General features: G+C 39.2%; 1 protein-coding gene across 8 annotated transcripts in view; it reads right to left on the bottom strand.

The window, feature by feature from the left end:
• Nucleotides 1-2,490: 2,490 nt before the first annotated feature.
• epha3 (eph receptor A3) overlaps nt 2,491-25,381 on the bottom strand; it is a 248,960-nt gene continuing 226,069 nt past the window's right edge. For 6 of the 8 annotated variants that reach the window (XM_088083094.1, XM_088083100.1, XM_088083095.1 and 3 more), the window contains 5 exons: nt 24,185-24,394; nt 21,098-21,247; nt 19,701-19,894; nt 12,861-13,016; nt 2,491-6,430 (listed from right to left, as the gene is read on the bottom strand). In XM_088083094.1, the coding sequence (XP_087939220.1) occupies nt 6,325-6,430; nt 12,861-13,016; nt 19,701-19,894; nt 21,098-21,247; nt 24,185-24,394 (816 nt within the window). In that variant the 3' untranslated portion in view covers nt 2,491-6,324. Of the gene's footprint in view, nt 6,431-7,765; nt 7,884-12,860; nt 13,017-19,700; nt 19,895-21,097; nt 21,248-24,184; nt 24,395-25,381 lie in introns of all 8 variants that reach the window. The other 2 variants (XM_088083097.1, XM_088083096.1) reach the window with 2 other exon arrangements.

Consider the following 25,381-nt stretch of genomic DNA (forward strand, 5'->3'; position numbering starts at 1 on the left):
TTATAACCTGTAAAGGTGCTTTATTGTATACAAAGTGGAAATAAAAGCCAAAAAAAGCAAAAAAAGAGCAATATCTCACCAAAAAGTCATATTAAGGTATGTCATCCAAAATCTGACCAAATCGTCATACTATAGTATGTCAATCAAAATGGTATAAAAATGTCATACTAAACTATGTTGTTCAAAATGATATAAAAATGTCATTGTATAGTATGTCGACCAAAACGGCACAAAAATGTCATACTATTGTATGTCGTCAAAAAACGCATAAAAAGGTTATACAAAAGTATGTTGTTAAAAACTGCATAAAAATGTCATACTATGGTATGAAAAAAAAACTGCATAAAAAAGTGATACTGTAGTAAGCTGTCCAAAACTGCAAAAAAAAAAAGAATAGAAAGAAAAAAGTAATACTACATTTAAGAAAAATGAAAAAAAGGTACCTCGTACCTTGGACCTTGTTTTCCCATTATCATTTCATTATCAAGTAGAACATGTTTTCTGTTTCACCAGCACACTGCCAAGCAAGATGATGAATGGTACTGGTTAATCTTCACCCGAATTATTGCATTTTCATATGCTGTTGTTGAAGTTCTTATCCACTTAGAACTCACACAGACATCACACTTCCAGCACACCTGTCGTCTATCTTCCTCCCTATTGTTTCCTCCTCCCGTCAATTTTAGACTCCCCCCCGACACACACACACAATTCCGCGCTCTGTCTTTCCCATCATCCCGGTGGTCAGACCATGGAGGTTTTTAAGATAAAAACAAGACAGAAATGGTGGCTTCAAGCATACTGTGTTCTTTGTTTCCTGAATCGGGGAGAACAGTGTCCTGTTTTCTCTCTGTGCACATCTGCCTAGGAACATCTGGAGAGTGTCAGCCTTTCAACATTGTGCAGAGCAACCATCACTCTTTCCCCTGCCTGACACATCTCATCTACTCCCAGTCAGCAACAAAAAAAAAAAAAGAGAGACAACGCAGATCTCCCACATTAAAAATCACACAACAAATCGACTTCAACCATGGGTGATTGGAAACAAAATGCCTTATTGGATGTGGCTGGAGGAACAAGAAGGTGACAGCAGGGAGGAAGGGAAAAAAAGAGAGGCTGAGGTGGTTAAGTTGGAGGCTGGTAAACAGATGTGAGAGGGTTCATACTGTAAGTTTAGAAGGTCCGATATACACAGGTAGACTGAAAGATACACAGAATACGTAGTCTGCAATCCTATAATTCTAATTATTTTCTCAATTCGCAGGCAATGACAGGCATGATATGTTAAAGGGTAGAGAACGATCATGGCTATAGACAATATTTTAAGTATGGCTTAGTAAAAACACTAAAAACATTGGCTAGGAATATGGAAATGAAAAGAAATCAAAAAATACACAACCCTTTTTTGTCTAGTGCATGCTCAAGCAGTACTGGCTTACCAATACAATAAATAAATGAAATAAAATAATTTAATCAAATCTAATTTTCTTTTTTTGTGTGTGCATACAATATGAAAATTTAAATAAAATTTTATTCTATTTCTGTGGTTGAAAATAGAAGTACCATTTATTTATTTATTTTCAATTGTGTCCGATTTTATACCATTTATATTTAAAAAAAAAAAAAAATTAAAAGCGTAATCTCTTTTTAAGCCCATTTTGAGAAAAGCAGGATTCTCCTAGGTGTCTCTTATGAAATATGTGGAAACTCACCATGCCAAGTCATAATATAATACACCAAATAGAAAAATACTTTTTTAAAGTAAAGTATTTGTCTCATTTTAAATTTTTTTTAGATTTATGCACAGTAGTCGAGATGTTAGTAATAATTGACGACGTTATTATTTAAAGTAAAAAAGTAAATTATATTAATTATTACATTTTATTTATATTACATATGTGTACCTCAACATGTATTGAAGTTTGTGAATTCTTGCCATATGATACTTGATATTATATACTTACTTTTTTATTAACTGTATTTATTTATTTTTTTTTTGCTTAATTCGTTTGATCTTTCTTCGCTTGACGGTAAATACTGTATTATTTTGTTATTTATTGTTCATTTTGAATATAATAATTTGGATATTTTTCTACTTCATAATTATTACTTTATGTATTTACTGAATTTTTGAGTGAGGACATTGCTAGTGAAGACCTTTCTTTGTTACGAATGACCTTTATATGGTCTTCTTCTCTGTTCATGTTGATTGACCTGTGAACTCATTGATTTGAAACACATGTCCTGTACACTATACATGTCAGTTAGATGATTGCTGGCTTTTATCCTAAAGAAGACAAGATGTGCCAAAAGACTGATCTATGGAATTTAAAATAAAAAAATAAAAAAATGACCTCTGAGTTATGAGTGTTTCACTTCCACTTGTAATCTGTTAAACATATGGAAATATGCTTTACTGTGAAAGAAAAGCCAACAGTATTTGTTGGTCTGCATCATAATCACAGGATAGAATGAAAACACAAGAGCAAGTCTATCATCATCCATTTTTTGGAAAATATTTTGCGAATATTTATTATAAAAATATAAATGTTTCCACTACAAATCATTTTACATTAGTAGACAAGGCCATCTACATTTGCACACATAAACTCTCACACAGACACACAGGTCAGTCTTGAGACAGAAAATTAGGAATCTGGATATAGGGTGCATAACAGTATTGCTCTCTCAGATGTCCCAGGTTTATAAAGTAAGTCAAAAACCAAAACATAGATAGACACATAATTTACTGTATGCTACAAAAAACTCATCAACATTTTGCTGTATAATGTTAACAAATAAATAATAATGTAATCATAATCGCCTTTTTATTGTAGAAAAGAAAAAAAGCAGACAAATATAATCCAAAATAAGATAAAATATAATACAGATGATTTTTATCTCTTTTTTAATTAAAAATGTTGCACATTTTTTTATTTATTCTTTTATACATACAAACATTTGTACAAAGAGGGATGGCCATGTACATATAGTGGGATCTGTAGCGCTAGTTGCTATCATTACGATGGTTTACATTATGTACATGCTAATTAGAACACATAGCAGCAACAGCAGCATCCACAGGTAGACCAAGTCACAGAAGACCAACTGACGCACTGAACAGGGACGGGATTCCCAAAAGCACCAAAATCACCCCTATCCACTTAGTCTATAGCCAAGCCAGTAACATTTCCATTCAAAGTGCGCAAATATTCTGTACGAAGTGCTTGGAAGAAATTTAAGATGGCACCCTTGTGGTAAAATGTTACCCATCCAACAGCACAAATTACCGAAGTGACAGTTCAGAAATACTGGGTATGTGTTCCACTGAGGGACTGACTGGGTGACATCAAAGCAAGAGACTAACATCTAGAATTCTGCACTTCAGAGTACAAGATCATCTAAGCTCTAAGGTGCCTTTAGGAAATCCCATCCTTGACATATATTGTACTGGAAACTATCTCAGAAAGCAATCATTTATTGGACGTGTTGCATCTCTTTCAGGGCATTTTCACACCTGTTAGTTAAGGGCAGTGATGAGAAAACCTCATGCCCCTTTGAGATGATAAAAAAGAAAGACCAAGACTTTGTTGAAAATACATAGAAACTGAAACTTTTTTTTTTTGCTCAGTGATCCCACCATGATCCAACCCAACTAGAGGAGGCATTACTTTTTGTATCAAACTCACCTGGATTTATGGATTAATTTTATACAAGAACAAAGTTCTTATTAATACCAATTCTCAGATCCCTCATGGCTTTTGTTAATAAGTTATGGACTTAGACTAAAGTAATATAACAGCATCCTCAGATCAGCAGTGTTGATCTCATCCTTCTAAACTGATCTATTCCGTTATTAGCCCATTAAATGGTCGTTGTAGAAGGTCGATGGTAGATTTTTTAGTCATTTTGAAATTACGTTTGTCCTCAATCCTGCTACATCTTTGGAGTTGAAGGATGAGTTGATTAAAATCAGCAACTACTATTCAGATTCCATCTGGCTGCTCACGCATATTGCTGCTGATGGCATCATTCAATTCCTGCAGTGCATTTTTTGAAGTCTTGTGTCCTTATGGCTTCCAACAAGGTCCGCCCATCCAGTGCAACAGCTTGATCTGGGTTGTTAGGGGTTAACCATGTCTCTGCGAAGATGTGCACAGAGCAGTCCCTAATCACCCGCCGCCAACTGGACATTAGCCAGAAGAAGGCTTGGTATAGACACAGCTCTCGGTCCAAGTTGGGTCAGCCTCACCCTGATGCCAGCTCGCCTCCCTCTCTTCATCCTATGCTTTCAGTTTGGTTTCTCCCTTGTCTGACTGGCCACTTGGCATATGCCATTGGTGGGGACCCTCTCGCAGTCTGCTGCATTCAGTCCAACCCTCACACAACTTTTCCCAATGTTGCTAAGTGCTTCTCTATCGTAGAAAAGTCAAGCTTCAGCAGAAGGGGCCATGGTGTCAAAAAAAAAGAAATGCAAAAAAAGAAGCAAGGATATGAGGAGCTGCAGGCTGCTGCATCTACATGCGCTGCCGTCGTCATAGCATTGGCACCATAGATTTGATTAAGTATGGCCCTGAAATGCCTCCTATTTTTGTGTTTATTATTGGGTGCCAACCTATGGTGGCCATAGGGATTATGATGGGATCAAATGGGGACGAAAGGTGGTGTAGTATAATGAGCAACAAAGTCTGAGTAAGGAGGAGGTTGGTTTGGATAGATGGCTCAAGCAAACTTTTCAGAGACTGCTGTTTATGTCACATGCAAAACCAAAAGTCTGTGTTGATTTATTTTACGATACATACATACTTCAGTACATAATGAAGGTAACCTACGTAGTTTAGATTACATAACAAAAGTACTTTTTTTAAACCCAAACCCTAATTTTTTTTCTGAACCAAGTGTGGCGAATGTGAAAACTAATAGGACTGAAACCTGACCAACTGCAACCAATTCCCAACATTTAAATGCGATATCAGGCCTATTGGTACATGCAGTTTCCCCCGTCTGAAGCATTATAATTATAGTGATAATAACTGATAACAGCCATTTAGTGACCTGCAAATATTCAAAATGGGTAATTAATAACAGAACAAATTCCACTCCTTAGAGAGATTATGATACCTGATGTTCTGTAGGGTGAATGATGCTAACTTGCCTTACCTGAAGAAGAAACTCAAGTAAAAACTCTCCTCTAGTTTAAAACACTTCCACAACACAACAAGAATGTCTGAAGCAGGAGCCTGAAAGACACCACTTCATCATAGATTCTGTTTTACCTCTTATAAATTTCTCTCTTAGAGTTTTCCCTTTTCTGTCTTTTTTAACCCGCACCCTCAGTTTCTGGCACTGCTCCATTCTCTCTGTCTGTTTCCCCTTGTTAGAGAAAATACAATGAATAACGTACACATCCTGAGATTTCACACAAAGGGCATTGGGTTGAGGGAGCGGCACTATAACTGTACAATATCTGTTCATAAGCACATAGAACACTGATGTCACCATAAAGAAAAACTGTGTGTGAAGTGTGTTATGGCCCCTGTACCTTCAAAGCACAGCGTTCATTGTACATGTGACGGACTCATGGCTTCCAAACAATGAGACTATTTAACTGATTATCATAATTATTGCTTTTATGTGACATGTCTACTGAATGCAAATGCTATAGAGTTAGAGCTACGGAGTAAAATGGCTCGGTTAATGCCTAGGTATGTCCATTACCAGCTCAGTTCTCTCATGGATAGAGACGGTATATGTAGGTAGTTATAACAAAATCTCACGCCTCAGACCTCATTAGTCCAGGAGGGGTCCACATCCGGGTGAGCTGCTGCTGTCTGACGTGCTCTTCTACACACTGTTTCACTGCCTCGTTCCACAGACAGTCAGGCGTGGTGGGAGGAGACTGTGAGCATGCCTGTCCCCTTTTAGCCGTAAGGGGAAGGCTATGCTGTCCAGCTTAGCCAATATTGGAGAGCTCCGGCTATAAGTTAGTCCAGTCCTTGCCCTGTGATCGGTCCAGTCCTATTTTGTATCCCTTCGAAGGTCTCCTTGACCTCCTTGGCTTCCCTCTGCTCTCTCTAACCCCCCTATATGTCTGTAAGGCATCTCAACTTGGGCATGGAGGGATGGAGGGTCGAAGAGTCAGCCAGTTCACTAGCTGGCAGGTCTGCACTGAACTCTTTCCTGTCTCTCTGTAAGGACTTGGTATCGTCTTTCAACGAAACAACAAAAGCCCTCAGTTGTATCGCATATTTTCCTCCATTTCCATCTATTAGCAACCACACCGACAGACAAGTCTCTGCTGTTTTTACTCGCTGGGTTCATTTCTTAAACAGGTACTGGGCCATTCTTGGTGTGGGAATCTAGGGCTTTGAGGCTGCTCACGATCTTCTTCTGCGGTCCTACGATAGTTACTCCAACCTTTTTCAGATCCCTGATATGTGATGGACAGAGAGGGAGGCGACCATACACAATCAGAAAGGGAGACGAGATGGAGAGAAAGGTGGGACAAAAAGACATGGAAAGTGTGCATTAGTGATGGAGGATGTGACATTTAATGACATGCTCCCAGGGCCGCTCCTCTCACTTTACCATGCATCTGTCATTCACAACAGACTGCATTTCCCAGAAGGCCACTGGGCTACCAAACACCCTGAAGGGGTTTGGGGGTGGAGGAGGCTGTTGCCTCTGCTCTCCATTACGAACAAACAGGGAGGTGGGCCTATGGGGCTACACTGACAGCTGCTTTTATGACCCTGTCAGTGGAGGAAATATGGGAGGGCTTGGTGGCATATAAGACCCAGTTTCCTGCATTGCATTGAACTGGATTTCATTGACAGAGTAGATATAAATATGTGGAGAGGAGCGGCACTGGTTCATATGCAATATATTACAACATAATTCAGATATATCAATTAAGCTCTTGAAAGATTAGTTACATGCATTCAAGTGTAAGAGAATACAATTTGTGTAGGAAGAACTTTTAACAATAAGTCAGCGTGACGTCAGTTTCATATGTCTTATGCATCATACACATCAAACACACACGGTAGTTAGTCAGCTCAATTAAAGCATCAAACCCTTTTTGAAACATAAAGCAACAACAACCTTAATCTAAACGAAGTGTTGCACACTAAGCGTTGTTGATATCACAAGAAGCCACAGTGGATGTTAAGACGCATCTCTGTTGCACATCTAGGAGTAACAATAATGTTATTATATTAGTAGAAGCAGAGTTGCAGTCTGAGTGGTGGCATAACTACAGCAAACACTTTCGGCCATTAAGACATTTTAGTGCTATTCGAAGATAGTTCCATTAATGTTTTGTATTATTCAGATGCAAGCGGAGACTTTAGTTCAGCCAAATAGCATTAAGAAACTTTGGGGCAAGGCAGACACTGAAAGTGACAAAAATCACAATATTGCTTCACTCTGTCCTACAATGTAAAGGGATAGTTCACTCAAATTTTGCTTTAAACATAAACTGTGCAGTTCAAGTCTTTTTCCATAAAACTTAAAATAAACAAAACAAAGAAGTTTTTGTCTTTTGGTGCAGTAAAAAAATGGCACCAATATGCCTTAAAGAGACAATGGCTCAGTTTCCATCTATACACTTATAATCCAGATTACAGTTGGACTGAAACACAGCTATTGTCTCTAAAAATTGACAAACTATCCCTTTAAAAGTCGGACAAGTGAAAGCCTATCAGTGATTCTGGAGGCAGGTTACTGCTCCCAGGCAAGGGCCTGGTTTTTGTCCTCCACCCACCATCCAGAGCCTGAGGAGGCGGGAAGGAGCTGGGCGTTAGAGAGTGGTGATTCCCATGGACGGCTCCCATTCTGGGCAAGTGGCGGGTGTGACGTGGACCTCCGTCAGAACCACTCTACTGAGACACAGTCAGGCCCAGCAGCATTAATACATTAAACTAGAGATCATCAGTGAATCAGGCTAGGTCATGTAGTTTTACCTTTAGAATGTAAATCAAATGTAACTGTTATAGTCTGGAAAAGAGGATCCTCTGAAGCTGAAGAAGAATTGACAATAACTCCCATGTTTTGGGAACATGGTGGCAAACATTTTATAACCTCGAAATCAGAGGTGAATCATCCTATATGCAACATAGGCAGCCACCAAGGGTGCCACCCAGAGGCAGGTTGTCAAAGTTGCTTGCCTAAAGCCAAATATCTAGTGGTCACTAGTGGACATTTTATCAAAAAGAATAAATCTCAGCTAAAAACTGACAAATAAATTCCAAATATAAAGCTGAAAAAAATAAAATAATAAGTGAATTACAGATATGGTTGATATTGGCTAGAATGGTGGTTATCTGATTAGCAATGCGAAAGTCATAATTCTATTTATTTGATTTAACCACTTGAAACCTGGCTTGATTTCTTTCAAAAACATGGGAAAAAAGCTTAACTTTAACTTAACAAGATAAGTTAAAGTAAAATGTGTTTTTAAGTCCCTCTTTTTGATAATTTTTAATACATTTCTCTCCCTCTCTTTCTCTATCTCAGTTTATTTTCTCATCACCTTTTCTGAATTTCTTGCAATGTGTTGGACATTTCTCATGAAATTGCTCGCTGCCTTTTTTTTTACCCCCACATTTCAACAGATATCTAACCAATTTGCTCTGAATGCACCACAACAAAACTGATGTTGAGTCTCAAATGGTTAATATTATAATGACCATAAGGTTTTAGAATCTAACTAGTAATCATCAACTATAAATGACTCAAGGATGGCTAATCCTATTTTATTAAACTATGGCGTCAGACCACATGGATTCTAACTGTAGGCTGTCCAGGAGTGCAATGGCATTTGGAAAGTAGACATAAAAAGACACAGCAAGGCATTATATCACAACAAAATATTTTCGAAGCATTGTCATTGTAAGATTAACTTAAAGTCGTGTAATAAAGTTGTTTAACTTGGCAAAAACTAAGCAATGCAGTGCTCTGGCTTAACATAACACCAACAGTTGAAGGTTTCTTTCAGCGCGTCACAGTGTTAACTCAGCAATTCCCATAATCCCAGAGCAAAACCTTTGCAGGGAACTTTTCTTAATTCGAGTAGTAAATGGGAATTCTGGTGTTTTTGTTGTAAAAAAGGCATGAATCATAACTGTATCACTTAATAATGGACTCAAGTCAATGTCTAATTTGTTGTATCATAATTTGAGCTGCTGAAGGAAAGTGGATGGGTTAAGTTTGAATGCCAGGCAGGCCTGATGGGTACGCCCTGATTGACAGTGGTGTGCACACCCTGTGTATAGACTTCACTGTGCCAAATGTGGTTGTACAAGAAAATGTCAGTGTCTTCAGGTTGCTTTCCTTTGTCTGGCACTTCAGGTCAAGTTCATCACCTTCCCAATCAAATACCTGAAATGAACTTTGTGTGCACTCTGTCTAGATGAAGAAAATAGTCCAAATGATGCAGTATTTCCTAGTCAATCCATTCCATCCCGTCTTGAAAAAAGACTTCAATTACTCCAGCAGATGAGTCAGCACACTGCAGCCAAGTATGATTACTGTTCCTCAGAGGTCAGAGCATTGCCAAGCCTTGTGCTGAATATCAAGGACTAGATTAAGACTGTACAAATCAATAGAGCAATCTATATTGAGCAATGCACAGTCTCAGCCAAGGCTGCTAGCCTTGTAGCTGAGTTAGCCTTGAGAGCCTTAGCTGCAGCCTTCAGTGGATTAATACTGCAGTGATCCAATTTAGCATCAAGCTACAGAAAAAAAGCATAACAGACCAATATGATTTCTTGAGTGGTAGCTTACTACAGTGCAGTTTATCTGAGATGTGTTTTGCCAACACCTAATGTGGATTTCCACCCAGTCTGCAGTGTAAGCTTTTTTGTTTTGTAACATGTTGACTGGAGATAACTTTCAATTGATTAAACATATTTACTGAAGAAATGGCATGAGAAATGTCAAGAGCAAAATACCTCTTTTGTGTAGGAGGCTACCCCTGAGAAAAAGAGATAAAGAAATAGTACGCAGCTACAACAGAGGCTACAATTACAACTGGCTGTTGTATGCCTCCACTCACCAGTCAAGTTGCAGTTACAGTTATAATAATAATAATAATAACAACAATAATAATAATAGTAACAATAGTAATAATAATAATAATAATAACAATAATAATAATAGATAGATAGATAGATAGATAGATAGATAGATAGATAGATAGATAGATAGATAGATAGATAGGACATATAGTACTTTTCTAGGTACTCAAAGATGCTTACGCTTACAACCATCTCTGTGAAAATGTGGATGTTTCATACACATCTTACCCTGGAAGCAAAGATTTAGACAAACAGCAGAGTTTCAAGGTCAATTCATTCGATTCTCACCAAATGTAATCTATGGCATAATGGCGAGAATTGACAGTTGAGAAAACAGTTTTTTCTAAAATACTATGAAGTGAAGTTGACCTTTAACCTTTTGGAAATATAATGTCATCACTTTATTATTTTGTTGTCCCATTTGTGCAAAATTCAGGCATAACTGACACATGAATTCCTGATTAATGGCCAATAATATGATTTGAAGGTCATAGTGACCTTGAACTTTGACCTTCAACCACTAGATTTTAATCATTTTCATCTAATCATCTAATCCTTGAGTGACAGTGGACATTTGTGCCAATTTTGAATTTGGGATCTCTACATAAAGCATCACTTTGCACTTGAGCCTCATAATATTTGTAAGAAACTTAGTTGTAATATATTTAAGGTAAATATATTACAATTCAAAGCAGCAAATGTGGCAAGTTTTAAATTTCTATTATATTCATATTACTTACAGGAAAGGACATAATTTGCATATTTGACATTGGTCACTGTAGCTCTCTTACATGCTTGGCACACTGGACAAGTTTCAGTTGGTTTCAATCTGCAGCTTCACCACTAGATGTCATTAAATTCTACACACTAGACATTTAAGCCTGTTAATGACTGTCTGGTTTGGTAAGTTACCAACTGACCATCACTCCCTGGCTGCCCTCGCTCGCCCCGCTGCTGCCATCACTGCAGGGAGTGGCTGCTTTGATCACAATGATTAGAAATGTCCAATTATTTACCAGGTCACATTCCACATCAATTAAACCCACAGCAGGCCAACAGAGCGAGAGAGAAAGAGAGAAAGACTGAGAATGAAGTGACAGAAAAGGTCTGCACTCTGACCTTGACAAAAAAGAAAGCAACAAAAAGATATAAAACTAGTCAGTTGTGCTTGATTTCCCCAAGTAGCTGCACTCTGACCTATAAGTCTAAAGGTGGCTTGTTCATCAGTGTAATCTCTCAGTCTATAATCACAGTGTTTAGGATTTATAATTCCTTTTGGTGTGCCAACACAGGACTCTTGCTAGAACTGATCCACTATCTCAGAACCTTTTGTCAGCCTGAAGATCCTATAAGCAGAGTCAAACTGTCTGGTACTAACTCTCCAGGAACATTGACTTATTACACCCTGTACTGTGACACAGACCCTGACTCATTACCCACATAAACGTGTTATGCTGTTGCAAATAAATTGTATATGGACTTGACTGACCACGTTTTGTCACATGGTCAGTGTGACCAACACGTTTTCATCCCAAGTCATCACATACCCCCGCTTTGTCAGTGGACTTTCGCATCTACACATTATTCTCGAAGTTTCCTCCTGCGTCTGCTTTTGACATTCTGACCAACACTTATGATGTCAACAAAATGTATTTAGGATTGGTCAACAAAGGTAGAGGTAGTTAGGTTTAGGCAACAAAAGCACATGGTTATGTTAAGAAATAGAACATAATGGTGTGGCACTACGTTCTTGAGGGAAGTGAACACTGGGCTCTTGGGTGAAAGTCCGGGGTTTATTGGACCCATCCACCACACTTCCCGACCCTCCAGCTCCTTATACTACGTCTGTATATAATTACCTGCAGGGTTTCAACCTGATAGCGTCCAGTGGCATACGATAAGGCCATGACTGGTTTGGTCCAGGCACATTATCATCTAAAGCCTGTCCACATTTCACACTGCCACACCAGGTGCTGTCTGGCCAACCAGCGGCATTTATTAACAACACCAAAGGTTATGTCTGTCCATGTTGCAAACTGATTCCACCTTGCAACATGTCATGCTAGCACAAAAAGTGGCTTTTGGTGCTGGTATCTTTAGCAAAATCACTGACAAAGCGGTGGCATTTGACGACTTCAAAATAAAAATGGGCTGGTGTGACACAGGCCATCGTATACTCAACAGAGTGTAAATCCTGCAGTGTGTGCTCTCCACATATAATTTCTCTTGATTTGGCTCCCAAATAGTTTTTTGACAACCTTTGCTTGATCTTTGCTCTGCGTTTTAATGCTTCACAGTATAGAGAGTGCCATGCATACCTATTTGACAGCTATGCCTTTATTTGCTCTTTCAAAGGCCCCTCTCTCTACCCTTTTATCTTGTCAAATCTCTCCTCTCATTCCCTCCCTCAATAGTTTCTCTTTTATCCTCTCGCCCTTATGGAACTCCTCTCCTCTCTTTCTCTGTTTCTCCTCTTATCTCTCTTTCTTGTAATGCTCTTAGCTTCTCCCTCTGTGGTCATACTCGCAGCATCGAGAGTGTGGCTAAAGGCCTGTCATTATGAATTACCATGAGTCATCTGGACACCTTTAGTAAGGGCTTCATAGCTTTCTTTACTAACTGTGAACAAGAGTATTTGTGTGTGTGTGTTCTTCCCCAAGAGCCTCTTCAAATTCCTGGGCCTTACCATGGGTACTAGGGCCCTGTAAACACTGCTGACATGAATGGGCAGCATAGCTTAGTGTGTGTGTGTGTGTGTGTCTGTGTGTGTGGTTGTCTTACTCTGTGGAGGTCTTGGCCAGGGTGTCACAGGAGCTGTAGCTGACCCCAGAGAAGGCCTCTTTGCAGGGCAAGGTCCTCATTCCATCCATCCAGTCACCTAGTGTCCCCATCGAGGGGACCTCTGAACTGCTCCTGTCCAACAACAAGTTGGCCGGCCTGAGGAGACACAGGAGAAGGAAAAAAAAATATTAATGAACAAAGAATACACACATTTCCTTAGGTAATGACTTGTCACATATTCTGATTAACAAAGCGGAGTTAATGTTATTTCAGAAACGCAAATACATTAGGGTCATCCAGATCATCAGCTATTGTGGAAGGGATTTATTATCAAGTGAAAACTACGTACTTACAGAGCTGGCATTTGGCATATAACTCTGACCTTGTCACTTCCCCAAAACATACAAGTCAGCACAGACTGGAATGGGTAGTTTTTACTAAAATGGCAAAATGTGTTAAATGTAGAGTGCATAGCTGTGCACAACTATAGAAAGTCTGTTGCGGGGAGGTTATGATTTTATTGACACACACTGAGGCTGAAACTGAATAAAGAATAAGAATTAAATTATTAAATCTTTTAAAAAGTCTATATCATAGTCTTTTTAAGATATCTAATAATTAATTTATAAACTTTTTTAGGAATATTTTGTGCTTACTTTGATATAATTAAATGTGAACATTTGAACCTATACTATTCTACCCATTCTGTGCTTTCATACCTACACAGAACTAAATGTAAACCAGTCCTCTTGATCTGATTGAGCGGCACTTATCAGGGAACTATCCATACATGCACACACACACAAACACACACATGCACACGCGCACACGCACGCACACACACACACACACACACACACACACACACACACACACACACACACACACACACACTACTGGCTGTATGTGTCTGTTGCATATGGTAAACCTGCACAGTGCCTTTGGGCTTTGAAAACATAGGGGAAATCAAACCGTCACACAAAATATTTCCATAATGTATTTAACATATTCAAGAACAAGATTACTAACAAAAGCGGCATCAGTTTCTGTCTAATGTCATTACCGTTTTCTGCAGTACATGTACCATGCTGCAAAATGCAACATTAAATTTGATTAGACTTGATGGTTTCAATTGGATCAAATCAAATTAAATGCACCGCGTTGGGCTTTAGAGTGCTCAGTCAACAGTAGAGGGTGAAGGAAAGGCTGCAGGCGCTATTCTGACTCACTCTGATTGATGGTTGCTGAAGACGGGGGAAGAGGAATGACGAGAGGGAAGGAAAGACATCCAGAGAGAAAGAGAAGAGAGCGGAGAGGAAGCTGACGATGGCAAAGAGAGCTATTTTCTTTATCAGTGTCCAATCTCTGATGCCACAACTGATGCTGTGCCTTATACAACTGTGGTTAACTTTGCTGCTGTGAAACCTGATGACATTTAGGCAGGAAACTGGAATCCAGGTCAAACCACATTAGGTCAAACTGGGACAGAAAATACAATGATCAATATCCAAATAATGGATTTGATAGAGCACATTAGGTGGTTATTGCTGAATTTGTGAGCGGCATTTAAAACTGGGTTGCAAAGGCACTCTTTTTTTTTTGAAAGACAGGCTGCACCTGTCTTGCAGAGCAGACAAAGGCACCTGCATCAAGACAGGCGCACACACACACACACACACACACACACACACACACACACACACACACACACACACACACACTCGCACTCGCACTCACACTCACACTCACACATGCACACAAGGGAATAGAGTCTTGCGAACAAGGCAGGACAGGACGGGACAGAAAAAAAGGCAGTTCTCCCACAGGGAATACTATTCATAGCCTTGTAAATAAACTCATTAGAATACCAGGAAGTCAACCTCTGCCTGACTGATTTGGATTGGCAGGGAGGTTTGAAGCTGCTGTGTGTGAGAATCTGGGAAAAATTACCCAAGGTTAGGCTACCTTCAGGGAATTAGGAGGGTGTTAAATGAATAAGGGAACGTAAAAAAAATAAATACATAAAATAAAACAATTCTCTGAGAAAAAGTAGCATTCTTTGTTAAAGGGTCATTGGGGGAATTGAAAGGCATGTGTGTAAAATTATAAAATTTAATAAAACACAAACATGGGCCTCCTCAACTGTCTTGGGACTAAATGTGTCATTTATTAGCTACGTGTTGGCTCAATTAAAGAATATGTTTTGCTTCAAATTGTGGCGGAGGATGCATCTTGTGTCCACCGAACTTTTGTCTTTTTTTTGTATTTATTTGATTGTATTGTCCTTTTAGAATAAGATATATAAATATATAAATATTAAGGTGGAGTGAGACACTTGCATAGCCACACGTGCTTTCCTTTGTTAAACTCAACATGTATGAATGACCTTGTTGTGAACTATGGGGGAAAAAAAAAGAAGTTTTTTCAGTTTAGTTGTAATTATTCTGACATGGGTAACTAGTTTTTCTGTTGTTTTCCCGCCTGTTGGAGATGAGAGGTATCTTATTATACTGACAAACCAGACATCTTCTCTGTACCATTCATACTGATGCAATATGTTTTGATTTAAAGAGGCAAAATACAATCAAAAGAATGTTTCAATGGAAAATCATCATGCTGCCATCAAGCAACATAGACAAAAAACACTATAATAAGCCGTATGTAGAGAGAAGAAAAGCAAGATGACAACTCAAACAGAGACAGGGGGGAAAAAGGAAGAAAAAAAGATGTATTTGAGGCAGTGGAGTGGGTGTTGTTACAATGATTGAGTCTTTTCCTGCCAGATCAGAGGCCTGTCAAAATGCTGAGGGCCCCCCAGGACCCCCTGGAGAGACTGGTTTGTACGAAAAAGAGGGAATTGAGGGCTAGAAAGTGGGGGTGGTTTGCATGAGGGGAAAAGAAGGAAGTGTATGAATCTCAGTAGACAGTAGGTTTTCTGTTTTTGAGAGAAAAAGAAATGCAAAATCGCATTTACTTCACATGGTCTACTATTTTTTATCTTATTTTATTTTTTTATGTAGCCAAGATGGTCATGACTAACTCTTTTTAAACATTTTCTGGAAAAAAAGTAGGGGACAAAAATGTAGTTACAGCCAAAAAGTGTTAGACTATAACTTTTGGGGCTGTCAGGGTAAGAATTTTCATCGTTTTTTGCAGGATTATTGATCCTCTACTCTCCTTTCCTGTACCACTTTTCTTCTTTTTCTCCTCTGATCTCATCCTCGCCTTCATCCTTAGCTTTCTTTCCCCCTCTCCTGTCTCCTCCGAGAGATAAACTGCAAATGACCTTGTTTCCCCTGCCTTATCATTTTCTTTGTTTCCTTTGTTGTTACACTTTCAGCAACATCTCACAGCAACTCAAGAGACAAGATGATTGGAGAGGAAACAGAGAAACAGAGGGATGCTATGAAGGGGAAAATGAAGAGAAAAGCATCTGTCTGACGGCAGAGGGGGTGTTTAAAGCCCCTTCTGGACTTAACACCTTATAAGAACGCAGAAAACACCCGCTTGAACAGAAGGAGGTATAAATACACCGGAGAGAGAATAAAGTCTGCCCCCCCTTCTCGTTTTCATTTCCCTTCCCCTCTTCTGCTCTATCCTTCATTCTTTTGACCTCTAAATAACCAGGGCTGCATAGTCTCTTGTTTTTAGAACTCTCAAGGGAGGAACGAGGTGGATGAGGAGAAAAGCTTGAACAGATACATGTGGGCAGGACAGAGTGGGAGGAATTCACCTCTCATTGTGTTTCTGGGACAATTCCCAGGATGCCTCTGGGAGGGGTTAGACTGCTCTTAGCCTAATATATGGCCTTCAAATTGAAATTTTGATTTGTGGCCATTTGGTATCCTCTGCCTCTGTTGAATATGATGGATATGATGTAGTTTCAATACAATCAATACTACTCAGGTGGTCTGAGGAAAGCTATTAACCCAAATTGATTCAAGTGTGACATTTTGATTTGATTCCAGTCAAGCATGCAAGGCTCTTTCTCTGAGCTCTTAATTTGTATTACTAATCAGTGTGTAAGTATAGAGTTTTAGTTTGTAATTAAGCTTACATTTGAGTATATTAAATGTAAATCTCATCGAAAGGTATTGGCCTTCAATATATCTGCAATTCTTCGTACAAATCTCCAACTCCAACCCAGTTTTCTATTAATTTTCACTTAAATATTTTACTGAGGTGTAATTTCCACTGGGGATTCAGTGTGCAGTCCCTTATTCTTTTCAAAATACCATTTGTGTATTTATTTATTTTTTTTAACCACAGAAGTCTTAACCCTGTAAAGCCTGAACCATGAATGGATAGATAGAAAAGACTTTTTTTTTAAAAATAATTTGCATATATGCAAATCATTTTGTCACATATTTGATACATCAGGCATTTGTGGCAATTAATTGGTCACAAAAACTTTTTTAAAAAATTGGAACACTTCAACTGTTTTTGTATTTTTTTCCCCAAACAGTACCCTTTCACAACTTTTTTAGTGCATTGCAATGGGCCAAAAACCAAAAGTTTCTGTCCTCACTTGGGCAAAGATGGACGATGTATTTTCCACAGAGGACATTATCGGGAAAGCCAAACATCCTCTGAATGCCCAAGGTCTATAGTTTTGTGTCTGTTCAGGTTCATTAAGTTTTAATTTTAAGGCTTAGATGAGTTAAATTGGTAGTCATACTAAATTCTGTCAAAATAGCACTAATATGTTAAACACAATACTCGTCTGTGGTATTTTTGAGTATATTGAAGTAAAATCAGCAGCTCAATTTACATTCTCAGCCAGCTGGTCAAACATTTACATATAATATCATATTAAGTATTGAGTATTTAGTATTTCACAATTTTTGTTTTATCATTTTAGTCTCAAAATGTATTTAGAAATGCAGGAAATGGGATCCAAATTACAAATACCTTCCCCTTGTTTTATAGTGCCCCCCAAAATTAAACATTTGCAGTTAATTTTTTTTTTATTTGCCCAGCTGATTACTCTATAATCTGCCTTTTCATGTTCTTACATCTTTGTATAAACACCTGCTTTCTTTAGTGCCCTAAACTGGTTTCCTTCAAACCTTTCTTCCGTTTCCATCCTCCATCACAACCGCACCCTACAGGCCAAAATCCACACCAGCACAGAACTCAGCTCATTTCCATCTGCAGCCATGGCCCCCAGCTCCAGTCCCTGATACTTTCTCCCAAGCCTTTTGCCAGGAAATGGGTTTGCTCTTGTTTCAAATCCAGCCCCATTTCCAGCACAGCCCTAACTACTGAAAGTGAACCAATGATCCTTATTCTTCAGACAGAGTTTATTTGAAAATGTATTACAGAGAGGAGTAATGTAAAAGATTTGATTTGTTGTTACAGGTTCACAGAGGCTTGTCATTATTCATTTTACTTTGGGGAAAAGGTTTATTATATAAAAGGCCAAACCAACTAAATCTGTAGCGGTGCATCACTTACCACTGCACATTAACACTGACTGACATGTTTTTAGAAGGAGTAGTTGTATTATATTACTTTGGTTGTAGCCATTGTCTTTTTTTTTTGTTCAACACAAGAAAACACATTTTTCAGTTTGAAAACAGGACAACCTGTGGTTGTCTATATTTTAAACACCCTGTAAAGCCAATCAGATAGACAGTGGCCTCTAACCCTGAACGGACTTCTGTTGGCCCACAATTAGTCTCTGACAGCCAACCTTGGCCCACTGACCCCAGTCTCTCTCCATCCACATGCAGGGACAGTAAACTCTGACCAGGTCCCACCCCTGAAGCCTCCAGATGCTTTGCTCCAGTCCCAGGCTTTGGTCTGGGCTTTGAGGAGGAGGGGGTGCTCCATTAGCCAGTCAGGACAGCCCTGAGACAAACGAGGTATGTGAAGCTGAGTGCAGCTGCTCCCGCTGTGCAACTGCCACCACCACACACACACAGGCAGATACACACATATTCACACACAGTTCTCATAAATCACCACAGCCGCCTCTGTCGGCCAGTCTGTGCTCGCCCGGTGTTAAAAGCCAATCAGGGAAATTACATGCAAACTCCAAGGGACCTATTTTCACTTTCTTAAGAAATCATTAGTCAATGTTATGAGCTTTGACGTCTCCATAATACTGCGGCTGTCTGCTGCAGACCCACTGCCTGTCCCCCTCCCTACTCAGAACTGACAACTGTGCACGCGCTGCCCAGGTTCTCCCGCGGCCCCCTGGGAGAGAATGGTGGTCCCAACTAAGAAGCAAAGCACAAAGGAGGACAAAAAAGAGGGGGAAATGTAACATAAAAGCAAGAGAAAGGTAAACAGGAATATGACATTAGACTGCATGGAAAAGGAAAAGATGAATGATATGTGATGGGTAATGTGTGATGAGTCAAGCTAATTTTCATGTAAAACCCCGGGGATACAGGAAGCAAGAAGGCAATGTTCATGTCCAGCTCATGTACTGCTAAGTTCCAAAAACAAACAGGCGTGCACCAGGGGAGAAAGAAACTGAAATATAATACAGCACTCCCTTTTTACCAAACCCATCCCTTGGTCTTTTTGTTGTACAGTACATTAATCATGGTGAATTGTGCTTCATACATGGAAAATAAAACAGCCATTACTGTCCCAATACTTGTGATCCCAGGGCAAGAAGTGCATTGACCTGCAATAATCTATAATGCTGTACATGCAAGGTATAATGGGAACTACTTCCAGTGTTGGACTGCCTGGAGCCAGGTGTCTGCTAGTCAGGTACACAGGAAACAAAGCAGGAGAAAAACGCAGCTAGGAAAACAATAGCCATATTCTTGGCTTCACTTTCTGAAATGAACACAAATAAAAGGTGCAACATCTTTCTGATACCTGGATGTGGTGTTGGCCGTGATTTTGAGGCTCCCGGGGTTGCGGATGAGTTTATCCAGGATGCTGACAATCTGTTCAAACTTAGGCCGGTTGTTCCTCTCTTTCTGCCAGCAGTCTAACATCAGCTGGTAGAGGGTAGCCGGGCAGTCCATGGGTGGGGGGAGGCGGTATCCTTCATCTACAGCCTTTATTACCTACACGTAGGAGGCAGGAGATAAGATTTGAGAAATGACAGACGAGCTATGTTCAACATCAAAACCACATCTAACATGATCTTCAAGTGCCTGACTGAATCAGTGAGACTACATTGCCTTATTACCCTCTTATCTGTTGGAACCAAAAATTTGATTTTGATACTACCTTTATTTTTATGAATTGTGCACGGATATAATGGGATAAGGGAGTCGGAAATAGCCTTAAACTCTTTGAGTTGATTTAACTTTTGTTAGAACATAAAGTATAGACAGTCTCATTAATCAGCAGATTGCTGCAACTGATTTCATCTGGGCTAAATCGGTTGGTATAAAATGTTGGTCATTAGCCCTTTTTACACTGCATGTTCAGGGTCAAAATAGCACGCCATTATTGCACCTTGCTGCCTTGCCATTCAGTATAAAAAGACTGTGGAATGGGAGGACAGAGTTGTCCTGCTGTTACCCTGGCAGCGGAGGAAGTAACAGGGCCGATTCAGCCAGGATGAGATCATAGGCTGGAATCAGAAAGTTTTCATGATGTGTTATGCATGCAACCCACCACAGGTGATTTAAAAAGCAGCTAGCATCAATTAGCTGCAAAGAAGATGATTAGTGGCCAAAAGTGCCTGCAACGTGGGAATACAATGAGGTTCAGCACCTCACCCTTCCGAGCAGACACCATGTAACAGAGACGGTAAATGGCTGTTATTGACATGTTATGTCAGTGTCAATGTTTATAAAGCATTGCCGATGCATATGTTATATATAGGCCGATGTTGTAGTGTTTAACGTTACTCATCACGTCTTTTTTGCTTCTGCGATGCCTGCAGGGTGTCTAAACCACACACTTGACGGGCATGATTCCGCCATTGTTTGTTGTCATTGATACCAACTCTTGTACGTCATCTGGTAAGACCAGTTCATTTGCTCGTGGAAAATGATTTGTTTGTGGAAAAGAAAAAAGGAAGTCTGAATAAGAAATGAAAACAAATATGACAAAAGAAAGAAATAATTGGACTCTGTGTGACGTTTGAGCACCTCGACCCAGGCACCAAAATGTGGTTAATTCTTAGTTTGAAAGTTGCCCTGAACAGTAACTAAACATCTCATGTAAATCAGTGGGAGTTGGCAGAAATGCTGCAGTGGTGGTTGCGCCACAAAGACGCCCCTGTTAGAGGAAGTTGGCAACATGGCAGTACTCACATCCTGATTGGACATCTCCCAGTATGGCCGTTCACCATATGACATCACTTCCCAGAGTACAATGCCGTAACTCCAAGCGTCACTGGCTGATGTAAACTTCCTGTAGGCGATAGCCTCTGGAGCAGTCCACCGGATAGGGATCTTTCCTCCCTGCGAAACAGAGAGTAAGAGAGAGATTGATCAGTCTGTCAGTTAGTCAGTGGCACAAGCTCACTACCTGATATTACTTTGGCTGATCAGGTTGTACTTCCAGTTAACTTGCGTGCATTTAATTCACAAAAAAAGAGATGGATTGTTGGGAGATTGGATTGCAACAATGTGTTAATGTAAGTTTTTATGGTATGAATTTAATGGTATAAATGTTCCGTCTGTATTATATGTAATACTGGTTGTAAATGGTTTATGTCACATGAAAAGGCTTACATGTCATGGAACATTCAGACAATTTTATGTGCTGTTCTGAAACATTTCAACTCCAGTGGGCTTAGTGGTTTGGACTGAGCATGGCAATCTCTACCTCAGATCCATGACAATTATCTAAAATGTTATTAGTATTATTAGGTCTGAAGGACCTGCAGTAAAAGCAGACTGTTTATGTCATATTGATTAATTTGTTTTTCCACACTTGTGCGTATGAACAATAAGGGAAAAAAAAAAAAGAGAAACAGAAATATTTTTTAAAAGAATTTGAAAGTAACCATTGAAACTTCTTGCAACCAAAAAATGTATGGTATTCAGTTTTAATTAAAAAGTATCAACCTTAAAGAAAGAAAGAAAACATATTAATCAAAGCATAAACCAACGTTTCCTGCATGACCTCTCAATGTAGTGTCTGCTGCATTTGTCATTCTAGCTGAGAAGTAAGACAAGTGAAGAAAACAGAGCTGAGGAAAGGAGGCCAGTGGCAGCCAAAGCTAACAGAGACATTGGCCAAGTCGTTCAGCTCCTGCCCGGTGCTGTACACTGTCACACACACACAGACACACACACATGCACTGCCCTTTCAAAAGAACACTCTTATACTGCATTATCTAAAAGGAAACACTGCGGGAAGGTATAAGAAGCTGAAAAACACATAATCACATACACCGTAGCATAAATGAACACAGGTACACACAGGACCACAAGCAGAACAGTACTTAGTACACAGTACTGCTCTTCCACTCGTACTGCTCCCACCTGCTCCCCCAAGAATCCAAGATGTGTGAACACTGCACACACTTGACTTACATGCACAGAAACACACATAAACAGCTCTAGATTTTGCCTTAAAAGCAGTGCTGGAGAAGTTAAAAAAAAAAAAAGGAAAAAGAAAAAAGCTCCAGTGAGAGCTGAATGGAAACGTGCTTGCATGTGTGGAGCATTGTCAGTTACTGTAACATGGAAGAGTTTATTATTCTGTCTTATTATTTTAGATTATGAATTTCTGGGAGAAAGGCAAACGGCACACTGACTGTTTATTTGACAAGCAATTCTCAGGCAGTAAATTATACTGTGTTTAAAAGGGCTGCACGCATGGTCTAGACCACAGGTTCCTGTGATGAAAATGACCACACACATACACACACGCTGTGAAAAGTACCTAAAGTGCCTAAAGTGAGGTGTGCATGCTGATAATGCTTTTTGTTGTTGGTTTTTGTTGTTTTTGTGACATGTGCTTTGAGAAAAAAGGTTTAAATCAGATGAAATGATTAAAAAAATTGCAGTGCCTCATATCCTTTGGTGAAAGAAATGCAAATATGGTAGGGTGAAACGAAAGTGAATCTAGGGTTAGCCTTTTACTGAGCATGTTTACAAGCAGTAGCTGACAATCCTGCACAGGTAACTTTTGAGGTTTCTCTAAATGGGGAACACCACCAGAAAAAAAACACAACCCCAAAAACAATATCTAAGTTTAACACTTTTGATATCATAGGGCATAAAGTCTGGAGCAGCTCCAGACTTTATACTCTATGACATAAGAAATTTGAGTTTTAGCACTCTAAATTTTATTTGGCAGAGTGTTTTTCATGTTTACTGTTATTATGTGACTTTCTTAGAGCATAGACATACATTTTGAAAATGTCTGTAGCTCCCCTTTAAAATGTTAACTTTTCCTGTCTGAGCTTTATACATAAGGGAAAAACAGAAATACAGATGCTAATGGCTAATTTTAAGAGATTTTCCCCACTTCAGTAAAGGGTGATCAGGTTTTTCAGTGTCATCAGCAAAAAGGTTTATGAGACTTACAAAGTAGATGTGATCTGAGCATCACATGGATTGAGGCAATAAATATAGTAGGAAATAATGTGCAAGAAAAGATAAAAACATTTTCCATGTCTCAAACTGTGTCCTTGGCTCATCCCAATTTTCAATTACAACAAACCTCTAAAAGTGAGCTATGTTGCTATTGAAAGCAAAAAACAACAATAATGAAAAAAACAAAAAACAAAATGCACTTGGCATTTGGGATCAAAACAAAGTATTGCAGTGAACGGTGGCATGGTGAATGGGTCAACTAAACATTAGACCACACACACACACTCAGACAAATTCTTATCGATGTAATGCGTCCCTTCAGGGCCCATGGTGCTTGGAGTGGTCCTCTCCATGACCTCCGCAATTGCTGTATGTTTGCCATTTCTGCCGTCTTATCACAACACTGCTCTTATTTATGTGTTCTTCTCCCTTGCCATTGTAAGAGAATGGAAGTGTGTGTATCTGTTTGCTGAGATTACTTGAGTATACAGCGTGTGTGTGTGCGTGTGTGTGTGTGTGTGTGTGTGTGTGTGAGAGAGAGAGAAACAGAGACAGAGAGAAAGGATGGTATAAATGTGGAGCCCATTTCATAAAAATCACTATCATGAAGTTGTTATGCAAAATAACATCAAGAAGAAATAATATTGTTTGGGTTTTGAAAGGGCTGCTAAAACTACTTTTAGCGCTAATTTATTAAGTAGCATATTCCACTGTTGTGTTCAGGGAGTTTTATGTAACACTGCATTTTACAACACATTCCTGGTTAAAATGGTGTGCCTAGTATAGTGCCCAATCTATTTGATAATGCTGTCATTGATTTTATTTGATTGTGTTAGTGTTCCAGCTTACCCTGGTGGTGTAAGCAGCCTCTGGGTCGTCCTCCAGGACTCGGGACAAGCCGAAGTCTGACACTTTACACACCAGGTTGCTGTTGACCAGGATGTTTCGAGCCGCCAGGTCTCGGTGAACGTAGCCCATATCTGACAGATACTTCATGCCGGAGGCGATGCCACGCAGCATGCCAACCAGCTGGATGCCTGTAAACTGGGCATCATGTTTCTAAGAGAAAGACAGAAGAAAGGAAAGAAGAAAAGACCAGGCATACACTATTAATTCCATACTTTTAATGTATATGATATAGAACACAAAGGGAATCTGACCTTTCTGACTATTTCCATGAAATGAAACCTCTCTACATTAGTATCCACAGTATTTTCATTAACCTTTAAAAACCACCTTTGACATTCTGTACCTCATCTTCATTTTAACTACGAAATACCAAAGCCAGAGACATAGTAATGCATGGAAATTGGGATCAGACCAATATATACCAGAAACGCTCTTTCTTTTTGTTCCAGTCAGTCCACTTACTGTTATTCACTACTCTATGTGATGCTATTTATTGTTATATAATGACCAATGATAGCCCTTTATCTTAAGTTTACTGACCTGATCTCTGTGACATTTTGTTTGGATCCGTCACAAGTATCCGCACAAATGTCCAAAAGTCTAAAAATAGTATTACAGGATGACTCCTCTCTGTTGATTTTAGGGGAAACACTTAATGCTTAAAATAAATATTGGGCAAATTCTTAAAGGGGTAGTTTAGAGTTTTTGAAGTGGGGTTGTATGGAGTGCTTATCCATAGACAGTAAAATTACAAACAGTAGATTTCAGTCAGCATGTCCCCAGTTTGGAGAAGCAGGCTGGAGTCTGACATTGAAGCTAAGAATATGCTAATTATAGCCACCTAAAAAAAGATCAGTGCGGACTTAATATAAAATATTTTCATTGCTTCACCTTAATGTCTGACAGTAGTTTCCTATAGAAGACATTATATTGCTCTCTTCAAAACCAGACTCCACTGAGAAAAACAGTGATTTAACATTGCTGAACGCAGGAGAAGTTAGTTTACTTTGTGTTATTGTTTGACTTTGTTGTTTAAAATGGTTGGTCTGATCTTCCTCATATTCACACAATAACACTAACTAACTGACAGCAGCAGTAGCCCAGCATTTCTCGTTTTTGTCAGTGAAGTCTGGTGGC

Source organism: Plectropomus leopardus, chromosome 10, assembly GCF_026936395.1.
Source record: "Plectropomus leopardus strain MGB_pleo_1.0 chromosome 10, ASM2693639v1, whole genome shotgun sequence".
NCBI classification, from domain to species: Eukaryota; Metazoa; Chordata; class Actinopteri; order Perciformes; family Serranidae; genus Plectropomus; species Plectropomus leopardus.